Here is a 19793-nt window from a genome sequence, read left to right on the forward strand (position 1 = left end):
GAACACCAACTCGCAGAATCCTTTTCACAGACTGAGCAAGTTCAGTTTTTAAGGTTTGGCATGACTGCTACGGTCTGACAGCTCCAGAATTAGGTCTCTGGTGTTAGAAATATCCTAATTTTTATCCTAATTTACATACTGATTTTATTTTCTGGGAATGGTCTCTTTAATTTTCTTTCCTCTTCCCTTTTTTTTTTTTTTAATTTCCCATGGTGTTTACCTCTCTGGTGTATTTACAATATAATCCTGCTCTCCTGTTATTTGCTGAGTTAAACAAACTGACTTCTCCTAGTCTTCTTTCATAAGATAAGGTCATCTGAAGACCCATTTCTGCATAAACTTGGGAAATGTATGTGCTAATCTGTCAGCCCTAATTCAGAGACTTCTGAGTGCTGTGAGCTTATCTCAGACTTCTATCCCTTGCAATTAAGTGCTCAGCTTTAATCAGACCTGCCTGAAGTTTAGGTTGTTGCTTTATCTTTTTATAACCTCTTCAAAAGGATTATGAAAGTTGATTAACTTGCAGTGGACCCTCTTGGACAAAAAAAGCATGAACCTTCAGATGGAAATAACAGGGGCTTTGAAAATCAGGCCAGAAGTTAATTATTCATTTCCATGGCATCACCAGCACATGGGTGATGAGAATGATGATATCAGAATCGCATTCCAAACAAGTTTTGTCATAACGGGCCTTAGTGAACAGGCAAAATAAGACAGTTTTTTCCAAAGCAGCACATTTACTTTGAACACTTTGTAATCTTACTGGGAAATTTAACATAAAGACAGCAAACTTCCAGAGGGCAGATGCTCCACAATTTCATAAAATAAGGCTTCTCTATGATGGCCCATTCTGGGAAAAAAAATTTGGAAATGTGGGCCACAAATGTGAAAACCACTTTACACAGCTTAGTGCTCATCAGTAAGATCTGCTGATCTGTAAGGCACAAATAGCACACAATTAGTTGAACATTCTCTAACCAGTCGTTAGATGATCAGCGTAGACAGTATTTTAGCAGATACTCCAACAGTCTTTTCTTCCCTTCTTCTAGTAGATGAGTAAGTAGTTTATATATTGGTCAGTATAGTAAAGAAAACAAAGACACAAACAAAAAGAGCCCCAACAAAAGAGAGAAGTGAAAAATAACTATGCTGACTCCACAAATTCAGAAGGTTTCCATATCGTACTATACCCATGGATAGTTAAGAGTTTTGCTCACACTATGAAAAAAATCCACACAGGGTTAGTATGAGGCCGAGCGCCTAAACAGTACCTTTGACTTATTACAACTGCATGCACAAAGACAAGTTCACTCCCAGAGCACTTTCAATGTTATATACTTAAGCCTACAAATTGTACTAGTGGTTAATGGTGCTGCTTACCTGAAATTTTCTTCTGGCTACAAAATACTGCATTCTCCTGATGACTTTTACAGCTGTTCGATGTGCTTCAGTTAATCTGTCAAGAAAGACAAACACAGACATGCACCAGTTGTGGAAAAAAAAAGTAGGAACAATATCTCAATGGAAGATGTTGACTCTAAGCACCAAAATCTACAAATATGTTTTATGTCTGCAATGTAAAATTGTAGCATAACACACTGTGCGCGCATGTATATTTTGTTCTGTTGCTTTATCCTCTTGTATATTGTGGTTCTAAGTATAAAAAACTGGAAATTGAGACAATGAAAGCAGGTGTACAAAGATAATACGTGTGGAGGGGTTTAGATAGGATTACTGTCAATGCATACAATTGGCATCAGTTTGAAGAATGTTAAATGTTTTTAGAACCATGACTGCATTCCTTATTTTGCATTTATTGAGTGTTTGCCCATGAGCTCTACTGCATCAAAATTAAGTCCTTTAAAAAGTTTAAAAAGAAGAATTGAAATATCATATCTAAAAAAATTTTAAAATTAACACAACACACCCTCTTGGCACATGTGTGTGTGTGTGCATGTGGCTGTCTGTATTGGTATTCAAACACAGAACTGGACATATTATAACTTAACAATATCACTTCACCCAGAGGATACTATATTTGCAGAACATTCATTCTGCCACTTGGCTGGCAATTAATTACCACACCCTCTTATTTACAGTGAACTTTGGAAGGGTAGAGAGGAAGCAGGAAAATGGTAATTATAAGAGCAATTATTTTATTTAAGGACTGACTCCTTCCCCATAGACTTCTTCATTCATTCAAAATGAGTGAAATAAAGAAAACAAAATTTTCCTTCCAAGGACGCAGCATTGTTAGGAAGTCTATGTTCTATACAGACATCATCTTTGACATGAGATGATAACCCTAGGAAAGCTTGCCAGCAAGTTTCTCAAATCTCCTGAAAACACAGTCTGCCACCTCTTCCCAGTGTATCTGACCAGGGAAAAGGAAGTATTGGCTAGGCCACCTAGTTGGGTGCCACAGTTTAGAGATAAAGTCTTTAAAAAGTGGAAAGATTACAGCATATTATTTCATAGAGAAGTAAATAAAAGCTAAACAAACAGGGACTGTATGTAAGAACTAGCATTGTTTTTCATTTTTATAATTTCTCTTTGCTAAAATTAGTGCGTCTGATGGGGTGAGATAACATAGCCACAGGAACAGGGTTTTTAAAATAAGCTTTCAGTAGCTTTTTCTTCCTCTTTCTATTTCAAGCCCCAGTTTAATATTAGATACATGCACAAATACGTGGAAACTCAGGTGTCTATACTACATATATCCTGACACTTCATATATCTATGTATATTCACGCACATATCCATATATATACATGCAAAGAATGGAAGAGAATAGACGGTGAGCAGATTCAAGAACTTCTTGTATACCATCAACAGCATTGCTAAGTACGAATCTTTGCATTTGTGTAAGCCCATCAAAGGATTTCAGAAGTGCCACTGACGGCCTACCAGCAGTTTAGCCTACAGGACCTTTATTATGGTGAAAGAAAAGCTCTCAGCTTGACACTCAGGGCCCCCACTGAGCTCCTGTGGCCAGTGACTAGAATGGAGACAGCATTCTGCTTGTGAATGGCACATATTTGATAGAGAAATCTTTGTCTGTCAGCCTGTACAAGTAATATATACATTTTTTTTAGAACCAGAAAAGACTAACAATTTAAGGTTTTGGGTTTATCCTATTTCCTTTGTGTATTAGTTAAGACAAAATCGTGAAGTTATCCCCTAGCTCTAAATGATGTGAGGCTTCATAGATATACTTAAGAGTTTTGGGGGTTTTTTTTAGGGTAATCCATAAGAAATGGTTCATGCATTGTTTAAACAGCCTCAAATAGATAAGCTTGAAGAAGTCAGAGATGGAAACAAACCAAGGCAGTAATTTCCTCTTACTTCCCCTCCTTCAGCAGAAATCAGGGCTACAGAGCTTTCTCTGATGTGTTATCAAGTTTAAGTGTCCAAAACCATAAGGCTGACTCTTGGAACCTGATGCACAGTTGAACAGGTCTCATTTTTAGAGAGAAAAGTTATTTATTTGTGAAATACAGTGAAGAAAATCACTTGACTATAATTCAATAGCACTTGATATTGGTCTGTTCTAACTGGCAAAATTTGCACCAATCTCATTGGGAGCAAATTTTGAAAAAGTAGTATGTTACTGTTCAGATTTAATGGTCATTAGTATTAAACTGAGGGACAAATACATGAAACCTGGCTTTAATGGAAAAAAGAGTGTGAAAAGGTGCAAATCCATAGACTGAGATATGTGGATGTGTTATCTTAATTGCCTCAATAAATCCATAAGGAGCATAGCAGCTCTAGATGACAGAGATCAGCTCTAGATGAGTTAAACTCCCTGCTCTGTAGAGTAAGCAGAGCGAAGAGGATTCCTGATGGGGGGCTGTGGCAGTGTGGCTGGCTGTGATCTTAAACATTTTTGGAGATTTTAGCTGATTTTCATCGTTTCCTAGCACTGATGTCCAGAATGGATAAATACACCTATTGTTGGCCTGGTTCCATTTATCCCTGTATTTGGCCCAATACATTTATTCTGCTAATTCTTATATTTTAGCCCAAAAACTTGTATTGGGCAAAACCTTTCAGCCTGGAGGGTATCAGTCTGTTAACACAGCACACAACAGGAAAGAATAAAAGGCTGGAGGTGCTTTAGGTCATGCTTTATAGAATGCTCAATAGAAATACAACACTGCTTTCAGTGAATCTCCTAGATATTTTGAGATATGCAACTCATGATACAACAACCCAGGGGGAGCTGTGGTGGACACCATACTTGAACACCCTTTCCACATGGCATTTTCTACTGACAGAAGACAGAAACGGACAGATCTTCACAGATATCATGGTCCCAACTCCCATGGAGGTAAAGATTTAACTACTCTCATAGCTCTAGCTCTCAAATTAAGTCAGTAGGACCCAAGAACTTACTCTAAGTAGGAATATGGGTGGGTGGTTTATCACACCTCCACCCCTATGAAAGCAGCCAAGCTCTCCTGCCTCTATGCAGCAGAGGGCAGTGGCACACACACACACGGAGATGCTCTCCAGTACATTAAAACATTATTTAAATTGTTTAAAAGCTTCACTCATGAAACCAAGCATAAATCTAGACTTCGTAAGGATGGGGCCCATGCTGACGTGAGGTGTTACTATTGGGTGGGTTGTTTTTTGTGTATGTTTTGCTCAAAAGAATATGATCAGAGTTTCATTGACAGACAATGGCATACTTTTCCATCTTTTAACCTAAACAACAGGTAAGAAGGTTTTGTTAAAGCCTTTCCCCAAAAGACTGTAAAGGAGAACAAAATGACATTTGAACAGAAGTGATCAAAGTTTTGGAAACTCATGAGCACATAAAAAAATTAATAATGGAAGCTTGTAACATCTGTAACTATAATAGATACCATGACATGTCTACTGAAATAACATATATTTGGATCCATAAATGATATTGACATCATCTATAACTATGTCTTCAAGTAGGACCCAAGCCCTGGACCCATTTGCAAAACAGCATGTGTTCCTTACCTCTCTGTTAACTGCTTGCTCAGCAGGATGCTCAGTTTTAAAAACAGTCAAACCTATCCTTAATTACAATGAGTCTTTCCTAGTTTGACTTACGGACTCCTGGGCTGTCACATCACTGTGGTGAGGCAGGGAAAAGGAGGAACGTATGTTAACGTATGTTAGCAAGCAGTTGCCACCCTGATCCGATGTTGAGTAACCCTCCAGCAACTGTTCTAGTGGATGAGGGAGAAAGGGGCCCCTCTTTGCTGGCTGACTTGACCTTCCCCTCTGCAGGTTTTGAGCGTGCCTATGTGGCTGCAGAGGTTGGCGGGACGGCTGTGTGCCAAGGAGGCATTGCAGCCCCAGGTTTGGTGCTCTGCTTGTGGCTCGGAGCGCACCGTGAAAAGTCACTGCTTTTAGCTTAAAACACTTGGATGCGTTTAAGACTTTTTTTTTTTTAACTGCAGAAAGGCGGTAGCCTAAGCCAAAGAAGCCAAACATTTTCAGTTGAAAATAATTGAACCAGAGGAGAAAAGAGAGATGATCAAATCCAAAGCAGCTCTGGAAATTATCCCCAGGGATTTTTTTTCTTTTAGCTTTATATACCACTCTGTTTGTTAAAAGCTTGTGTTGGCCAGTTCAAACCTACTTTTTTTCTTCTTCTTTTGTATGGAGTCCGATAACTTTCAGCTTAATGTGCTTTGGAACAGCCAGGGAATATTTTAAGTGAAAAACAGATATGGAAATGGACCCTAAACCCCAGCAAAGTTTGAAATATTCCAGGCCATGCAGAGACACAGCTCAAGTCTCCAAACAAGTCTGTTACCAGTGTGATGCACCTTTCAGTCCAGAAGCATTTTTTAATCATTAGTGTTCACTTCAGTGTAGGGACAAGGGGAATGACTTTATTCAGGCTGTGCTGCAGGATGGCTCCAGATAGTGGAACGTGCATTCCATTCCAGGCTGGTTTTCTTGCCGTTTATTCAGGTGTCGTGAATTAGAAGAGTTATTCAGTGTAATGTAACTACTTTGATCATGAGCTGTGGAAAATAAAGGCCACTTCAGCAAGGTCAATTATAGCTCTCTGTCCCAATTTGGAAAACTGGTTTGAGGATAAATGCTTACAGTACTTGGATTACTGCTAGGCTTCATTCATTTGTTACATTTTGATTGCTTAGCAGGAAAACACATATAAAGTCACACTAACTCTATTTTAATACTGGTCATTGGATAATGTTGTAACTCCTGCCCAGAGTAACATACAGCATCATCTATTCTGGAGTTGTTCACTTGACATTCGTTTCTAAGCCAGCACAAACAGTGACCAGGTCAGTGATGGCAACTGAAATGTAAAGAAGTTATTTGAGAAGCTCAGCCCTCCATCCGCCTTTTTGTTTTCACATCACATTTGATTAAGAGTATTCACTTCCCATCTCTGTTTCTGGGAAAGAACTTTGATTCTCAGTCATAACTTTAATTTTTCTCATGTACAATTATCTCAAATAGGCTGATATGAGGTAAAATATAAAGTAAGCCTTATTTGCACTGAAAGCATTACCAGAATCAATAAAAAACAAGAAATGTTGGCATCACAGGGTACTTTTTGTATCCAGATGCATGTAGCATAGGCCGTTGACTTTCAGAGGAGAGATTTTTCATTAAACTGCAGATTCTCACTGTAACTGAAGGGCAATATTTAGCACAGATAAATATCACCTATATTCAAATGTAGCTACACTGTGTCATTATGCCGTCGTATGGATAACATGCACCGATAAGTTGTTGGGGGAGAAGAAGGGTGGGAAAACAGAAATAATAAAGCACATGAAATTAGAGAGTTTATTACAGACAGGCGCAGCAGTTAGTCCATATGCAGTCACACGCACTACGTGGACCTTCTGTTGATGGAGAGAGGTGGTGGAGAGAGGTGATGGTTCTCATCACAAGAACCAGAAATAAAAGAAGCTTATATAATGTGTTTTAAATACTGAGGGAAGTACAATGTCCAAATGAAAAAAAAAATAAAAATCTTCCTACCAATAAATGAAAATAAAATTAGTGTTGCCTTCAGCTGAACAAAGCCAGACAAAATGCCTCGAGCCTTTTAAACGGCTCAAGTTAAGAGAAGGTTGCAGCTTGGATCTGACATGCAAACACCTGGAAATGTCAGGCGATGATTCTGATGCCAGAGCTCACCCATAGCCAGGAGCAGCAGCGAAGTACAACATAAATATAACAGAAGAGGTTTCCAGTCTCGTAACATTTCATCAAAGCCTTGTGAAGAACAGATACTTCTGGAGAATTTCCACCACTTACATGATGGAAATTTTATAAGATGTCATTTGCACTGAAACCTGAGAGAACATTTCGGAAAATGTTGGCACAACTTTATTTTCCCCTTTATTCCTAATCACAATCGCACCTCAAACCCACCGCATCTCTATTCTAACCATATCCTTATCTGAACCTTTTCTTTTCAAGCCCATGTTTGGCTCATAACTATAAATAAATTAGGATTGGCTTCTCTCAAAACAGAGCAGCCTGGAGGCCTATTTGGCTTCACCAGTCTCTGCTGACAGCCTCAATTTATGAAGGAATGCTGCAGATTCTGCAAATCCCTCCTCAGCAGGTACAGTTGCAGGCAAAGCAGAAAAGAGTAGAGAATAGACATGTTCGTGGGGGGCTGCATTCTGGCATCTGGTTATGTTGCTGAGATTTTGTGGCATTTGCTGTCTCCATCCATCCATCACCATATGCACTGCTGCCTCTCTGAATTCATTCCAGAATGCAATTGCCTCTGCTTCGACTTGCCTCTCTAACCTGACCTTCCCTGAAGTGAATGAGAAAGAAAGCAGATTTCCTACAGTAGTCCTCCTAGGGATTGGGGCAGGGAAGACAGATAGTGCAGGGACAGAAGAACAGCTCTGAGGAGAAACACTGTTAGAAGAGGAAGAACTAAGACATCTTTTACAGGGAGCAACTGGCAATACAATATATTGGCAGAGGAAACACCACTGGGAGAAGCAGGAGGGCAGTGTGTTTTCTTGATGTTGTCCATGAACAGAATTAAAAGGAAGTTGAAATCTCCTGAGAATAATCAGAGGTAGATGTAACCTGCTCACTGAATGGGATTTAATGAGGAAGAAAACCCCTTGAACTTTGTTTTTCTCAACCCTAGACGGTTGGAGTTTTCAGTTACAAGTTTGTTCTGTAATATTACAAAGTGGGTTTATTGAGAAAGTGGGAGAAAAGCTCTGTGTTAGTGCCTTGCTAATTAAAATGCATAATTAAAATGAGTAATTAAGCTTACTACAGAATGCTCTTGTGTCTGGGAGCCCAACTGCCCTTGAACAACAATTCATCTGCTGAACTGTCTCTGAGAACTAAAGTAACCATTGGATATTTTGGTTACATCTTTCCTCTATGTTTTGTTGGCAGCAAAATAAAAGTGCCTGGTCTCTTTTCTGCCATTTTATTTCTTCCATTCTTCCTGCAGTGTCAGAACAAACAAGATGATGCCATAGGGATGTCTTTTCAGCGTGGAAATTCAAACACAGAAAGATTTTCTTTTTTTTTTTTTTTTTCCCCTGTGCAAACAGCTTCTAGAAATTGCCACAATAACTTCCTGTATTAGTGCTGTATCATGACTACTTCTGGTCCCAGGATAGGTGAAATGCTCTTGTCTCAGTGCCAGTTCTCATTTGCTTAGAAAACAGATCCTAGCCACAACCACCTTCTTGGGAGGTGGACAAACGCCAACAGACAATGACACATTTTTATTCCACATATTACAACAGTCTCTGATCCTAGCAGATAAAGGTATTTTTTCACTTCTCTCTCCTTAAGACTTGGTCTTCATCAATTCTCCTTTTAAAAAAATGCCAAGAGAGCTGAATGCCTAGCTAGTAAAAGGCACCAGAGAAACAGCCATCACCAAGCCCAAACAACCTCCCAGCAGAGGAGATGCCTTTCTGGAATCCGAATAGCGTTCACAGAGGTGCAGGAGGAAAGGGAACGATACAGCCTTATTTGATGGGCTTCGGTTTGCTCACTTTAAAAAATGCCGCAACCCAATTTAATGATCTTTAAGACTTAATTTTCCTCTTCACTGTATTCAGCATTTGCAGGAACAACGTGGTGTTGTTAATATACACCAATGACTGAGCACTGTATTTATGCCTCAATGATTTTCTGTCATGAGAATATAATGCCTGGCAAAGACTGATTCTCTGAAATACCAGTTTGTTTGGGGTCATTAATCTTAATTCCTATCTTGCCTGAATAGGAACTGGATAACAGTCAAGTCAGGGAATAGTTCTGAGAATTAAAACTTCAATGGCTTTTGGGCTGCCCAAGGCTTTGCATTTCTTTTAAAAAATAAGTAATTAATTAATCTGCACCAAGTACTGGGGAGAGACCCTGTGGAATTGAGTAAAATGCTTCTTGTGGTTTTAAAAAACAAAAAAACAGTGGCTTTTGGCAGGATCTTTCCTTAGTAGCTCTTGTGATTTAGTAGTTACAGCAGGGGCTATGGAAACACAACTCCTGGGTTCTTGAACTGATTGATTTAACTGGCCTCTGTCTCTCTGGGTGATCTTGTGCAAGTCCTTTTACCTGGCTATGCTCTATTTTATATGTCTATAAAGTAAGTGTAAAACCTAAGTCATGGAGGTGCCATGAGGCTTCCTTCACTAAGGATTTTAAGGCCATTAGCAGTCCCAAATGAAGACGTATGTTATTTGTAGAATGACTCAGCAGAAAAAAAAGCAGTGACAATATGTTTTTCCCATAATGATGATAAGAATAAATGGAGACTGATCTGCAGGCTTAGGGTAAACCGCCATGCCACTGTCCCCATAGCAGAGGCTAGTTTCCAAAGCATTCTCCCCTCTCCACCTTCACAACCTCTGCTCCTCCTCTGCTGAGCACCTGAGCAATCTGTTTGGGAATTAGCTCCCCGTTCACCAGATACTCAGCAATGCAAGACATCCACAGCATCTGAAGCCAAACAGGACCATTAGATCATGAACGTGACCTGCTCAACAGTGCAGGGGATTGCATTTCACACAGCTGCCCTTGCCCTGAGCCAAAAACCTTGTGAAGGACTAAAGTAACTTTCCAGAAAGGCATCTGGCCTTGATATAAAGACCTTTATATACTGTTAAAAAGTGCCTTATTTTTTATTTAAATTTGTCAGCATTCAGCTTCTATGCTCCTCTCTCCAACTGGAGTAGCAGCAATTTTAGCCTTTTCCAGCCCTGTCTTTCTCCCAGGGACCTTCAGCGGTGCCAGACGCAATGCCTCTGGCCTGGCGGGGAGACCAGGCTCCGGTGCAGGGAAGAGAGAGTACTGCTCTCTGGGGAACTGCAAGGAGAGACTGAAATCCTAAAACATTTTTATCATTAATTTTTCTGCCTGTGGTTTAAGACATGCTGTCAGTAATTATAGAAATTCGTAATGGAAATGCTTAGACTGGCAGGAATGGAGAATGAATGGGAAGGTCTGTGCATGGAAGCGTCAGAAAGGGAAAAACAGCACAAAAAGCCCAGTGAGAATGGCAGGTGCCTGTGGGGCCTAGACCATCAACATCACAGCACATTTATGAGCAGCTTTTGAAGAAACCCGATTCAGGAATGCAAGGGAACAGGTACTGCCTCTGCCTAGACATAAAAAGGACTCCAGCCACTAAGAGATGATGGTGGGAAAATAGAGAATTGGGCTGGCATCTTAAGACACCCTAGTAAGGAGACAGAGAGCAGAGAATAAATCCTAATGTTTTCCAGAGGTGGGAGGGCACGGAGAGATAAAAGAACCTGACCACTGTCAGCTCCCAAAGGCAAAAAGGGTTCAGTGGCACCTGGCTGCCATCCTGAGGAGATCCCACAGGCACGATGAAGACTCCGTAAAGCATTACTTGGCCCTCTGCGCAATTGCAAGGAGTGCTGAGCAGCCCACCTGGCTGTGTGCAGCTGGGGTACAGGCACGGTGGACAGGCTGCTTGGGTACGCACATCTCTGTACTTGTGAGTACGTGATTATGACAGTGTGAATCACTGAAACTAGCCATTTTAAATTAAATTCGCCTTGCCCTCCCCTAATGCCTTGTATCAAGTTTTGGTACACAACCACCAGTTTACACCAGCAGAAAAGACTCCTGAAAGCTAGCTCTAAAATTGACTTATTATCTGATCACCTTCAAATCTGCCTTTCAAAGGTCTTGTCAAAAACACGTATATTCTCACAATGGCCTTGCAAACTCCCATTACCAAGTCACGGCCCACTTTTGAGCTACAACACCAGTTTCTACAAACCCATGTGCCAATAAAGAATATTGCTTTGCCATTAGAGGAATTGGCATTTCAAAACCAGAAAAAAAATCATCATCTTCCTTTTTTAAAAATTTTAATGTCCATAAACTGTTTTGCAGACAACAGTGATCGTACTCACAGAACCTCAGAGGGAACTTTGTGTGGCCACAGATACTTATTATTTTTCCACCCTGTATTTCATGCAAGAACATGCATAAAAATCTTACAGGCCTCACTTGCCTAATACTGAAAATATGCAGTGCTTATCAATAGTTTACTACAGAAATAAATATCTTGCTAAAAGCTGCAAGCATCACTTGTGCAAAACTATCACTGCAACCAGAAGTTTTGCTGAGCTACTCATTTCAAAACATCTCACATGCTTGTTGAGAAACTACTTTCTGTTCAAAGATTGTGCATTTTTTCTTTACCCTCAGGAAAAGATGCTATCTCTCAGCATTTTTTTTTCTATCAGACCTTTAGCTCAGCCAGTGGACAAACCGAAGGAAAGTGTTCATATACCAATTGCTCGTGACTTACTATTAAAGAACAGGAAAAATTCTTTTTTTCAGAGTAAGTGAGGAAATCTGTGTCTTCATGGTCTGGGGAATTCTGATTTTCCTGTCTTTGTTTTCATCCTAACTCACAGGAAAAATATTTTAAAAGTCATTATGTAACAAAAGATTTTGAAAGCATTTGAGCCTGAAATGATAATATGTTTCATTTTGTCCCATTTTAATACACATTTGTTTCCAAAAAGGAAATATTTTATACTCTTCTAAAATTAATGCATTTTATCTGGTCTATGCCCTTTCTCCTCACAGTAACTGGGACTCTACCCTGAAGACATACACTCTACACTGCATCAGCTGGTGCAGAATGAAGACCACATGCCTTAGAGAAGATGTAAACTGGTTTACAGGATACTATTAAAGAATGGCACATCCATGCTATGAATCCTATGATCCATACTGGGCAGGTCCAGTTCAAATATTGGTACAGACTTTAACAATTTTCCACTAATCACAGTGTTCTGGACTGTGCCTGCATCAAATGAATTTTGTTTAACACCTTCTGTTATAAAATCAAATTAATAAAACTCCCTCTCCCCCTCCAAGTTTTCTCATGGAAAAACTCCATTTAAAAGAATTTTTTTCCACTTGAAAGGTCATCAGCTCTGTGTTCACTGAAAGTTATTAGCAAATGAAGATCTGATAGAAGCAAAAGATATCCACATAGTGCTGAGTACATACGAGGTGATGTAATTACCAGGATAACAGCTATTAGTATCAGTGCTTCAAAGTCTCAACCTTTTGGGTTTCGATTTTTTTGTGTGTGTGTTTTGTTTGGGTTTTTTTTAATTGGGCCTTGAGGATGCCAGTACTGCAATCAAAAGTGTTTCTAAATAATTATGCACTCATTTAGGTGGCTAACCACCTGAATTGCTGTAATTAAAACACTTAATACAAGCAATTAATTATGTCAGCAATGCTGAAGGCTGTTTTTAAGATCTAGATACAGAAATATGTTCAAACAAAAAACCCCCAAAAACCAAAGGGATCTTTATTTCTTTTGACACATTTCCACTGATTGTTCTCTGACAACAATCTGAGAACTCCTCTTGGAAGTCTTGTGTAAGAATGGAATAAAAACTGGGAACAATGCTATCAAGACTCCCACTGACGTGGATTTTTTTTTTTTTTTATCCAAGGAACAGACATATAGATGTTGCCTCAAATTAGCTTTATCTTGTCCTTGAGCAATTAGCTTTATTCTGGATCTGAAGGAACTTACTGCAGAGGTGAGGCAGCAGCTCAAGTATTCACGTAGTCAAGCCCAAAATTTCAGTGGTCAGAAATGTGAAATAGGTCATGACCATCTGTCCATTTGAAGCTGAAATAAGGACGGACATGTTTCTTCCTTTCTGATGTACTTGTGTTATACAGAAGTTTCCCAGTATCCTCCCACCCTCCAACAAGTCCTCACAATATTGAACTGGTTTGATAATGAATTACAGGCTTCGTTTTTCTAAAAGTTCATAAACCTATAAACTTCAACTCCATTTCAAAGGAGCTTGACACAATTTATCTTTTTGCTTGGAAATTATGCAAAAAGAAATTATGTAAAATCTGAGGTTTGGCATGGATTCGAAGCAAAACCACTTGAAACACTGCAATTTAAAGTGAATTTACTTTGACAATTTCAGTTTGCCCAAACCTGAAACTCAAAGCAAACCTCAGGGCAAAAATGTAAACCAGAACAGATAGAAATCAACAAACGTTTACACAACACTCCATGAATCAAAGATACGTAACTTCACATGACATGAAGCAGAGCCTGGCAAACCAGGAATCGGACAGGAACATTTTTTGAACACAATCTATTTCATTCACATTTAACAAAACAACAGTTCATCTCCCATACTACTAGCCTTCTCAACCATGAAGCCCCACTAATCTCAAGTTTTAAGTCCCCCTCCCCTTCTTAAAATTCATATTATCATCACTTCAATCTCTCCCTGACTCAAATTTTCAAGCTTCATGCGGTGAGAACTATAGGGGAAATAAAGCCATTTTATACTACCCAAAAACATCTTTAAATTTGTTCTCAGTAGAATAATCACATGCATCTAACAACTTGGTAACCAGTTGAGTCTGAGTGATAGCTGATAATTCCCCTGAATTGTATAGTGTCACAAGTGATAATCAACTTAACCTGATACTATCACTTATCTGAAGCAAAATACCTTTCTTCAAGGGAACGGATCCAGGCAAATAGTTCATAAATACCAGGGTGGGTTTTTTTCTTCTTTTTTTTAATGTGGCAATTTTTGGTCAGAGATGGACAGTTTCAAGCACAGAGTCTTTAAAATAGCTGTTTCTCTGTTACAGAGAGAGTGCTTGTCTCACCAGCAAATCGGGGGAAATGTTCAGTTTGACCCACAGCACAATACAGTCTACGCTATTCCTGGCTACCAAAACTGGCCATATACATCTCAATACAATACGCTCCTCAGGCCTCAACTTGTACAGACTATGCAGAGTGCTAAGGGCAGAATAAAGAACTAATTTTTAGTAGTCTCAAAGATTAATGGGAAATAAGAAAATAGCCCTTCAAACCAACCATCCATACATATTTGTATGTTAGGATATGTCTATGCTACATCTGTTATTAGCTCCTATGCATTCCATTCTTACTCTTAAAACAATATGAGCAATATTCTACTCAGGATTTCTATTAGAAATGAATTACATACTTTCAATGCATCATGGATTTTATAAAGTAACATGGGCGAGCACACAATTATTTGCAAATTCAGAATGTAAAGAACTGGGATATAGCACGGAAAATATTCACAGAACTGTGAAAGATGATTTTTATCTAACAAACCAGCACATAAAATACCCATCCATCTAGGATTTGTTTAATGTCCTTCTTTAGATCTCTTATTTCTAACACCCTCCTCTTTCTCCTACTCTTCCTCACTTACGGGGAAGAGAGCCTTGGCACCTGAGGCTCTGCCATTCTCTTCTCAGCTCGGCTTGCCCCACTTTGCATGGAATAACTAAATATTCACCAAATGAAAGAACGTAAACAACTCTCCAGCCTCATGGTTATGGCATTCACTGGCTTAATGGGATGGTAGAAGGCTGTTTAAGTCCCTGGCTCTGTGGGTGTTTCCTTTTGGAGTGGAAGAACATGAACGGGACACTGGGTCTTGGCCTTCAAACCCAGAAGATTCTGTGCTGTGGTGGTGGGGCATGCTTCTGGGGAACACCACACTCAGATCCCTTCAAACTGAGGAAAGAATTGAACCTAAGCCTCACACAATGTGCATCCATCATGATATTAAGTGACAGAAGGACACCTTCTTTACTAGGAGCTTCATAATCCTAATCCTCTGCTATTTTTGCACGTCTGCAGGAGAAAAAGGTTTCTTTTTGAGTCAAATAAAGAATTTAATCCAACAGAAAACACATTTTTAGTTTTGTGAAAAAATTGAAAAAATGTTCATTTTTATTCAAACCAAACAGAATATTTTTTCAAATATTTGAATCAGAAGCTGCAATGGGAAAAAAAAAAAAATCAATTTTCAGCTGAGCTCTGGTGGACATATGAAGTTAACAGGTACCACCAACACCAGTTTCTACTAAGCAAATGCCAATTAACCATTAATCTAAATTATGTGATAAATTGTCTGTGCCAGTCTTTAAATCAAGACTGCAGCATCCTGTTGAAGACTGTATTCCTGCCTGATCAGAGTGCAGCTCCGGTTTATGTTACATAAGGACCTAAGATGGTCTAAGAAAATAAAATACATTCAAAATTGAGCTTATGAACACTGTGGAAATGCTTCCTTCTGGCTTAGATACTCTGAAGGAATTCATGTCTGTCTGACATGATGGAAGTTTTCAGAAATGGAAGTTTTCAGAAAGCTGCAGTGGAGATGTTATTTCTGTCCAAAGCAAATCCCATCAACTAGTGTTTCTATATGAGGCATCCTGGGGACACAGCTATTACAGACTGTGGAGACTCTTGAAAACTCTTTTTGCATTACCATGGTACTGAAAATGCAGAGGAAGTTTTAAAAAAATATAGTATCTCTGCATATTGTTTTTCAAATATGTCAGGTCACACTGTGGAACTGCAGTTTTCCATTCCTGGCAGCCATAGCATTAAACCCTTAAAGTGTTACGTACCTATACATCTCTCCTACACCTTCAAAAATAGCTATTTAATGGAAGTGCCTAGAGAAGGAGGAACTACCTAACTTTCCAAATGACTGATGAGAAATACCTGTATAGGCTAATATCTGATCAGAATTAATGAAGGGTTTGATTCTACAAACCCACATCTAAGTAATTCTGTATGTGAGTTATTTCACTGAGCTACATGGGCTGCAGACAGGTATTGAGCTATGTTTAAGTTTTGCAAAATGGTACCCTAATTATGCAATTAAAAGTGGTGCTGAGGGAATGTTCTTCAATTATTTATCCTCATTAATTTTGCGTGTCTGCAAAGTGGGACAAATATTGTCAACGTATGTTGTCAGCAACGCATACTGCTCTGTCGCGCCTCAGCTGCCAAACATACATAGAACTGATTCTGTACCTGAGTAAGGACTGCAGAATATCTCAAGCAGTAGCAGGCAGCTGGCATCATCCTGCAGGATTCTAACTGCTCCACATTATCAGCTATAACTTGCTGATCTATATTACATATATTCATTTTATTCACAAGAAAACTGGACATTTTGGAGACACAGATATATGTGTATCAATAAACACACTTAATACACTTCCATGGATTAAGCTGAACTGTTTGGTAACTTTCAGAAAATAATTAAATACACATTAAAGTATATGTATAGTTCTAGGTTGTGAGCATAAATATGGAAAAATACAAACCTGATTTATAAACTCAAAATAATCTCTACAGTGATTTAGCTATAGTTTTAATAGCATGAAAATGACTAATTTAAGGTCAAGAGTAATTTAGTTTTGACTGACTTGGCAATCCTTTGTTCCCTGGGTCATGTAAGTGTTGAGTAAATTATAAACCTGTAATTCTATCCTGAGGTCAAGGGACTTCAGAACTGATTTGATATATTGGTCTCCTGGAAAGTTCTTCCAAGGCCAGTACCTCCTAAACTGTGTTTATGAGTTGACTGCATTAATAACTAATAGAGTCATATAATATTGGCAGAGGTGAAGTTAACCCTTTCAAAGAACAGTATGCTAAAATGCAGGACTTTTAAATGAGAGAAAGAAATATCAGATAAATCTGTGAGAAACCAAGTTTCTCCAGAGTATTGGAAAAAAAAATATAAAAAGGTGTAGATATCTGACTTCAGGAACAAAATCAGACTGCATCATGAACGTTATTTGGGATAATCCTGGGTTTGTGAAGCAAAACCTATTACCTTGATAACCTATATGGGGAGAAAATAAACAAACCAGCAACTACTCTGCCAGACTGTATAAGAAGCATAAATACATTAAAAAATCAGCAAGCGGTCATTTAATGCAGGCTTTGCTCTGTTCCCTAACATCTGCCATTGAAAAACTGAGATGGGAAGTAAACTGAGATGTTTTCCATACAAGATTTAAGGGTGCATTATAGCAGCACTTACTAATTTTGAACCTTTTAATGTTTCCAAATGAAAGTCATCACACTACTAAAAAAAAGTACACTGTAAAGCCCAGACACATGGCCTGGACTATTCTTTCATCACCAGGCAAACATTAAAGTTAATGGTCCTCAAAGTGTTTAGGGTTATTTCTTTTGCCCAACGTCACAGTCCTGAACTCATTAGTAAGAGGTATATTCAGATTAGTCTGTTCAGTTCTGATTTAAAAGAAACTCAACAGTAATCACAATCTGAAATCTTGAAATCATTAGGAATAACCTAGCGTTACCCTCGAGCAGTCCTATGAAAAATTAGAAGTAGGTTCCCCCCCACCTCCAAGGCTGTAAATTTCATGTGACTATGAATATCTCCTGGTATCTATGGAGTACCAGGAGATGTTTGTCCCGCACAGTCCTTGGCGATCTCCTTCCACTGCATTCAAATTCCTAGCAAAAGCACTAACTTTGCTGTATGCTTTTACATTTACAGTAATTCCTGTATAAAAATCCAACAGTTGGTTAGATTAACGATCAATAAACACACACCAAGGTTAAAGAAATATCAGCATCAGAATTAAAACTGCAACAGCACTTACTGCAATGGATGACAGCATTTGACCTGGTCACACAGTAGGAACTAATTTGCAAAAATAGGAATCACAGCTGCTTGATAAATAACACAACACGGTAGCATACCCAAAGACCATCGAATGTCACAGAATACATTAAAGTAGCCTTTGTCTTGCAACTTCAAGGGACCTTTGAACAGGTTTTTAATGGATATTAAAAATACAAGCCAAAATTCAGATGGGTGTTTCATGATCAGCTTAGGTCAATCGTTGACTATGCCTCCTGAGAGGAGGCAGTCTTACTCCCTGCGCGGTCAGCAGATCTCACTGCCAGCTTGCACCCAGGACCTCACAGCTGCACACTGACTCAGGTCAGGCCATCAGTTTGTCAGAAAACTAACCCTGAAGGGGAGGAAAAAAAGAACATTTTTTGTTGGATAAGTTGTTCCCTGAGCAAAATCACCTTTGCAGGGCAGGCGACAGCAGTGGATGGTGGGGGACAGAGAGGGGAAGGAGGAAGAGGTGGGTTTGCACTAGCTCAGATGTAGACTGGTTCAAGTTGTCACGACGTGTACTCACTGTCCTAGCGCTCAGGGTCCACCTCCCAAGTTTAGTGACAAAAGTTTTTTGTGTCCAAATGTGCATTTCCAGACTGGGTAATTAATTAAAAAGAATGGTGGCACATAGCAAAACCCTCCCAACTGACTGACTACCTCTAATCAGCATCACTTTGTGATGGCCATCACTGTTTGAGGGCCTTGAGGACACTAAGAGGCCTTAGTGGTCCTGACCCACCTCACCTGGGCCTCCCCTCACCCCAGCCCATGGGCTCTGGAGCCCCATTTCAGCCCCATTTCAGCCCAGACACTGCCAGAGCTATGCTGTAGGTGCATTTGGCTCTGGTCCTGTCTCCTGGATGGATCTCGGACCCACATTGTAGCCTTGTCCCCAGTCCTGTCTCTGACCCTGTTTTCTTTGGGTCCCAGACCTGGACCTTTCCTTGCCTATGGCTGTCAATGGACCCATCATTAGCCCCCAGTTCTGCCCACTGTTTGGACCCTGAGGGTCTACACCCTGCTGGTGAGGGCACTGCTCGTCAGCGCTGGAGTCACCTGTGGATCCCAGCTCGCCCTCCCTCAGGGAGCAGCCAGACCCTGCTGCTCTGTGACACACCACACGAGTACAACCTAACTGGGTTGTAAGATGGAAGGACAGCACTTTTTGTGCTTGGCTTTGTTAACACATTGCTCTTACTCTTTTTGCGTCTAGCCATGGTCCTGCTCATTCTCAGTCATCTACTAGTTATGTACTGGAGTTACGTTAAAACTCTACCAAAACTTCTTTTTTTTCCTTTAAGAAAGGCCGTTGCCTCTCGTCAGGCTCGTTAAGCCAATTCACTGCACTGACCTGGCAGAAAGAGTTCATAGGTTTTGTCAGACTGCTCTTGGGCTGATGTAGCTGTCTGAAGTGGCTCAGAACAGTACCACACGATGATCGGTAGAGGAGGGAGGAAAGGGGTGTGCAGCTGGAGCAGGACCTGCCCCCATCAGTAGCGGTGAGCTGTTACGTTGGCTCAGCCTCAGACTGACGTACTACTTGCACTCGGTGACTCTGCGTGCTACAACAGGCACTTGACGGCTTGTGAAAAAACAGGTGAAGCTTGGCAGGTTTGAGAACCAAGCGCTGTCTTGTAACTGCATCTGGCGGGGAAGGAGGATAAACGAGCAGAGAAAACAGCCTGCACCGATTTGACACTGAGGGTACTTGAATTGGCTGTCTGTAAGCTCACTTATCTAAGTATTATTTACATT

At 39.8% G+C, this 19793-nt stretch overlaps 1 protein-coding gene across 8 annotated transcripts in view; it reads right to left on the bottom strand.

Moving 5' to 3' along the window:
• The window catches only part of LOC129215548 (potassium voltage-gated channel subfamily KQT member 1-like), a 537892-nt gene that overhangs the window by 245120 nt on the left and 272979 nt on the right, over positions 1 to 19793 (bottom strand). For all 8 annotated transcript variants that reach the window (XR_008580024.1, XM_054848960.1, XM_054848954.1 and 5 more), the window contains one exon: positions 1381 to 1456. Coding sequence is in view for 7 of the 8 variants with exons in the window: in XM_054848960.1 (XP_054704935.1) it covers positions 1381 to 1456 (76 nt within the window). In the remaining variant the exon portion in view is untranslated. The remainder of the gene's footprint in view (positions 1 to 1380; positions 1457 to 19793) is intronic.

The sequence above is a fragment of the Grus americana genome, chromosome 1, assembly GCF_028858705.1.
Source record: "Grus americana isolate bGruAme1 chromosome 1, bGruAme1.mat, whole genome shotgun sequence".
Lineage (NCBI taxonomy): Eukaryota > Metazoa > Chordata > Aves > Gruiformes > Gruidae > Grus > Grus americana.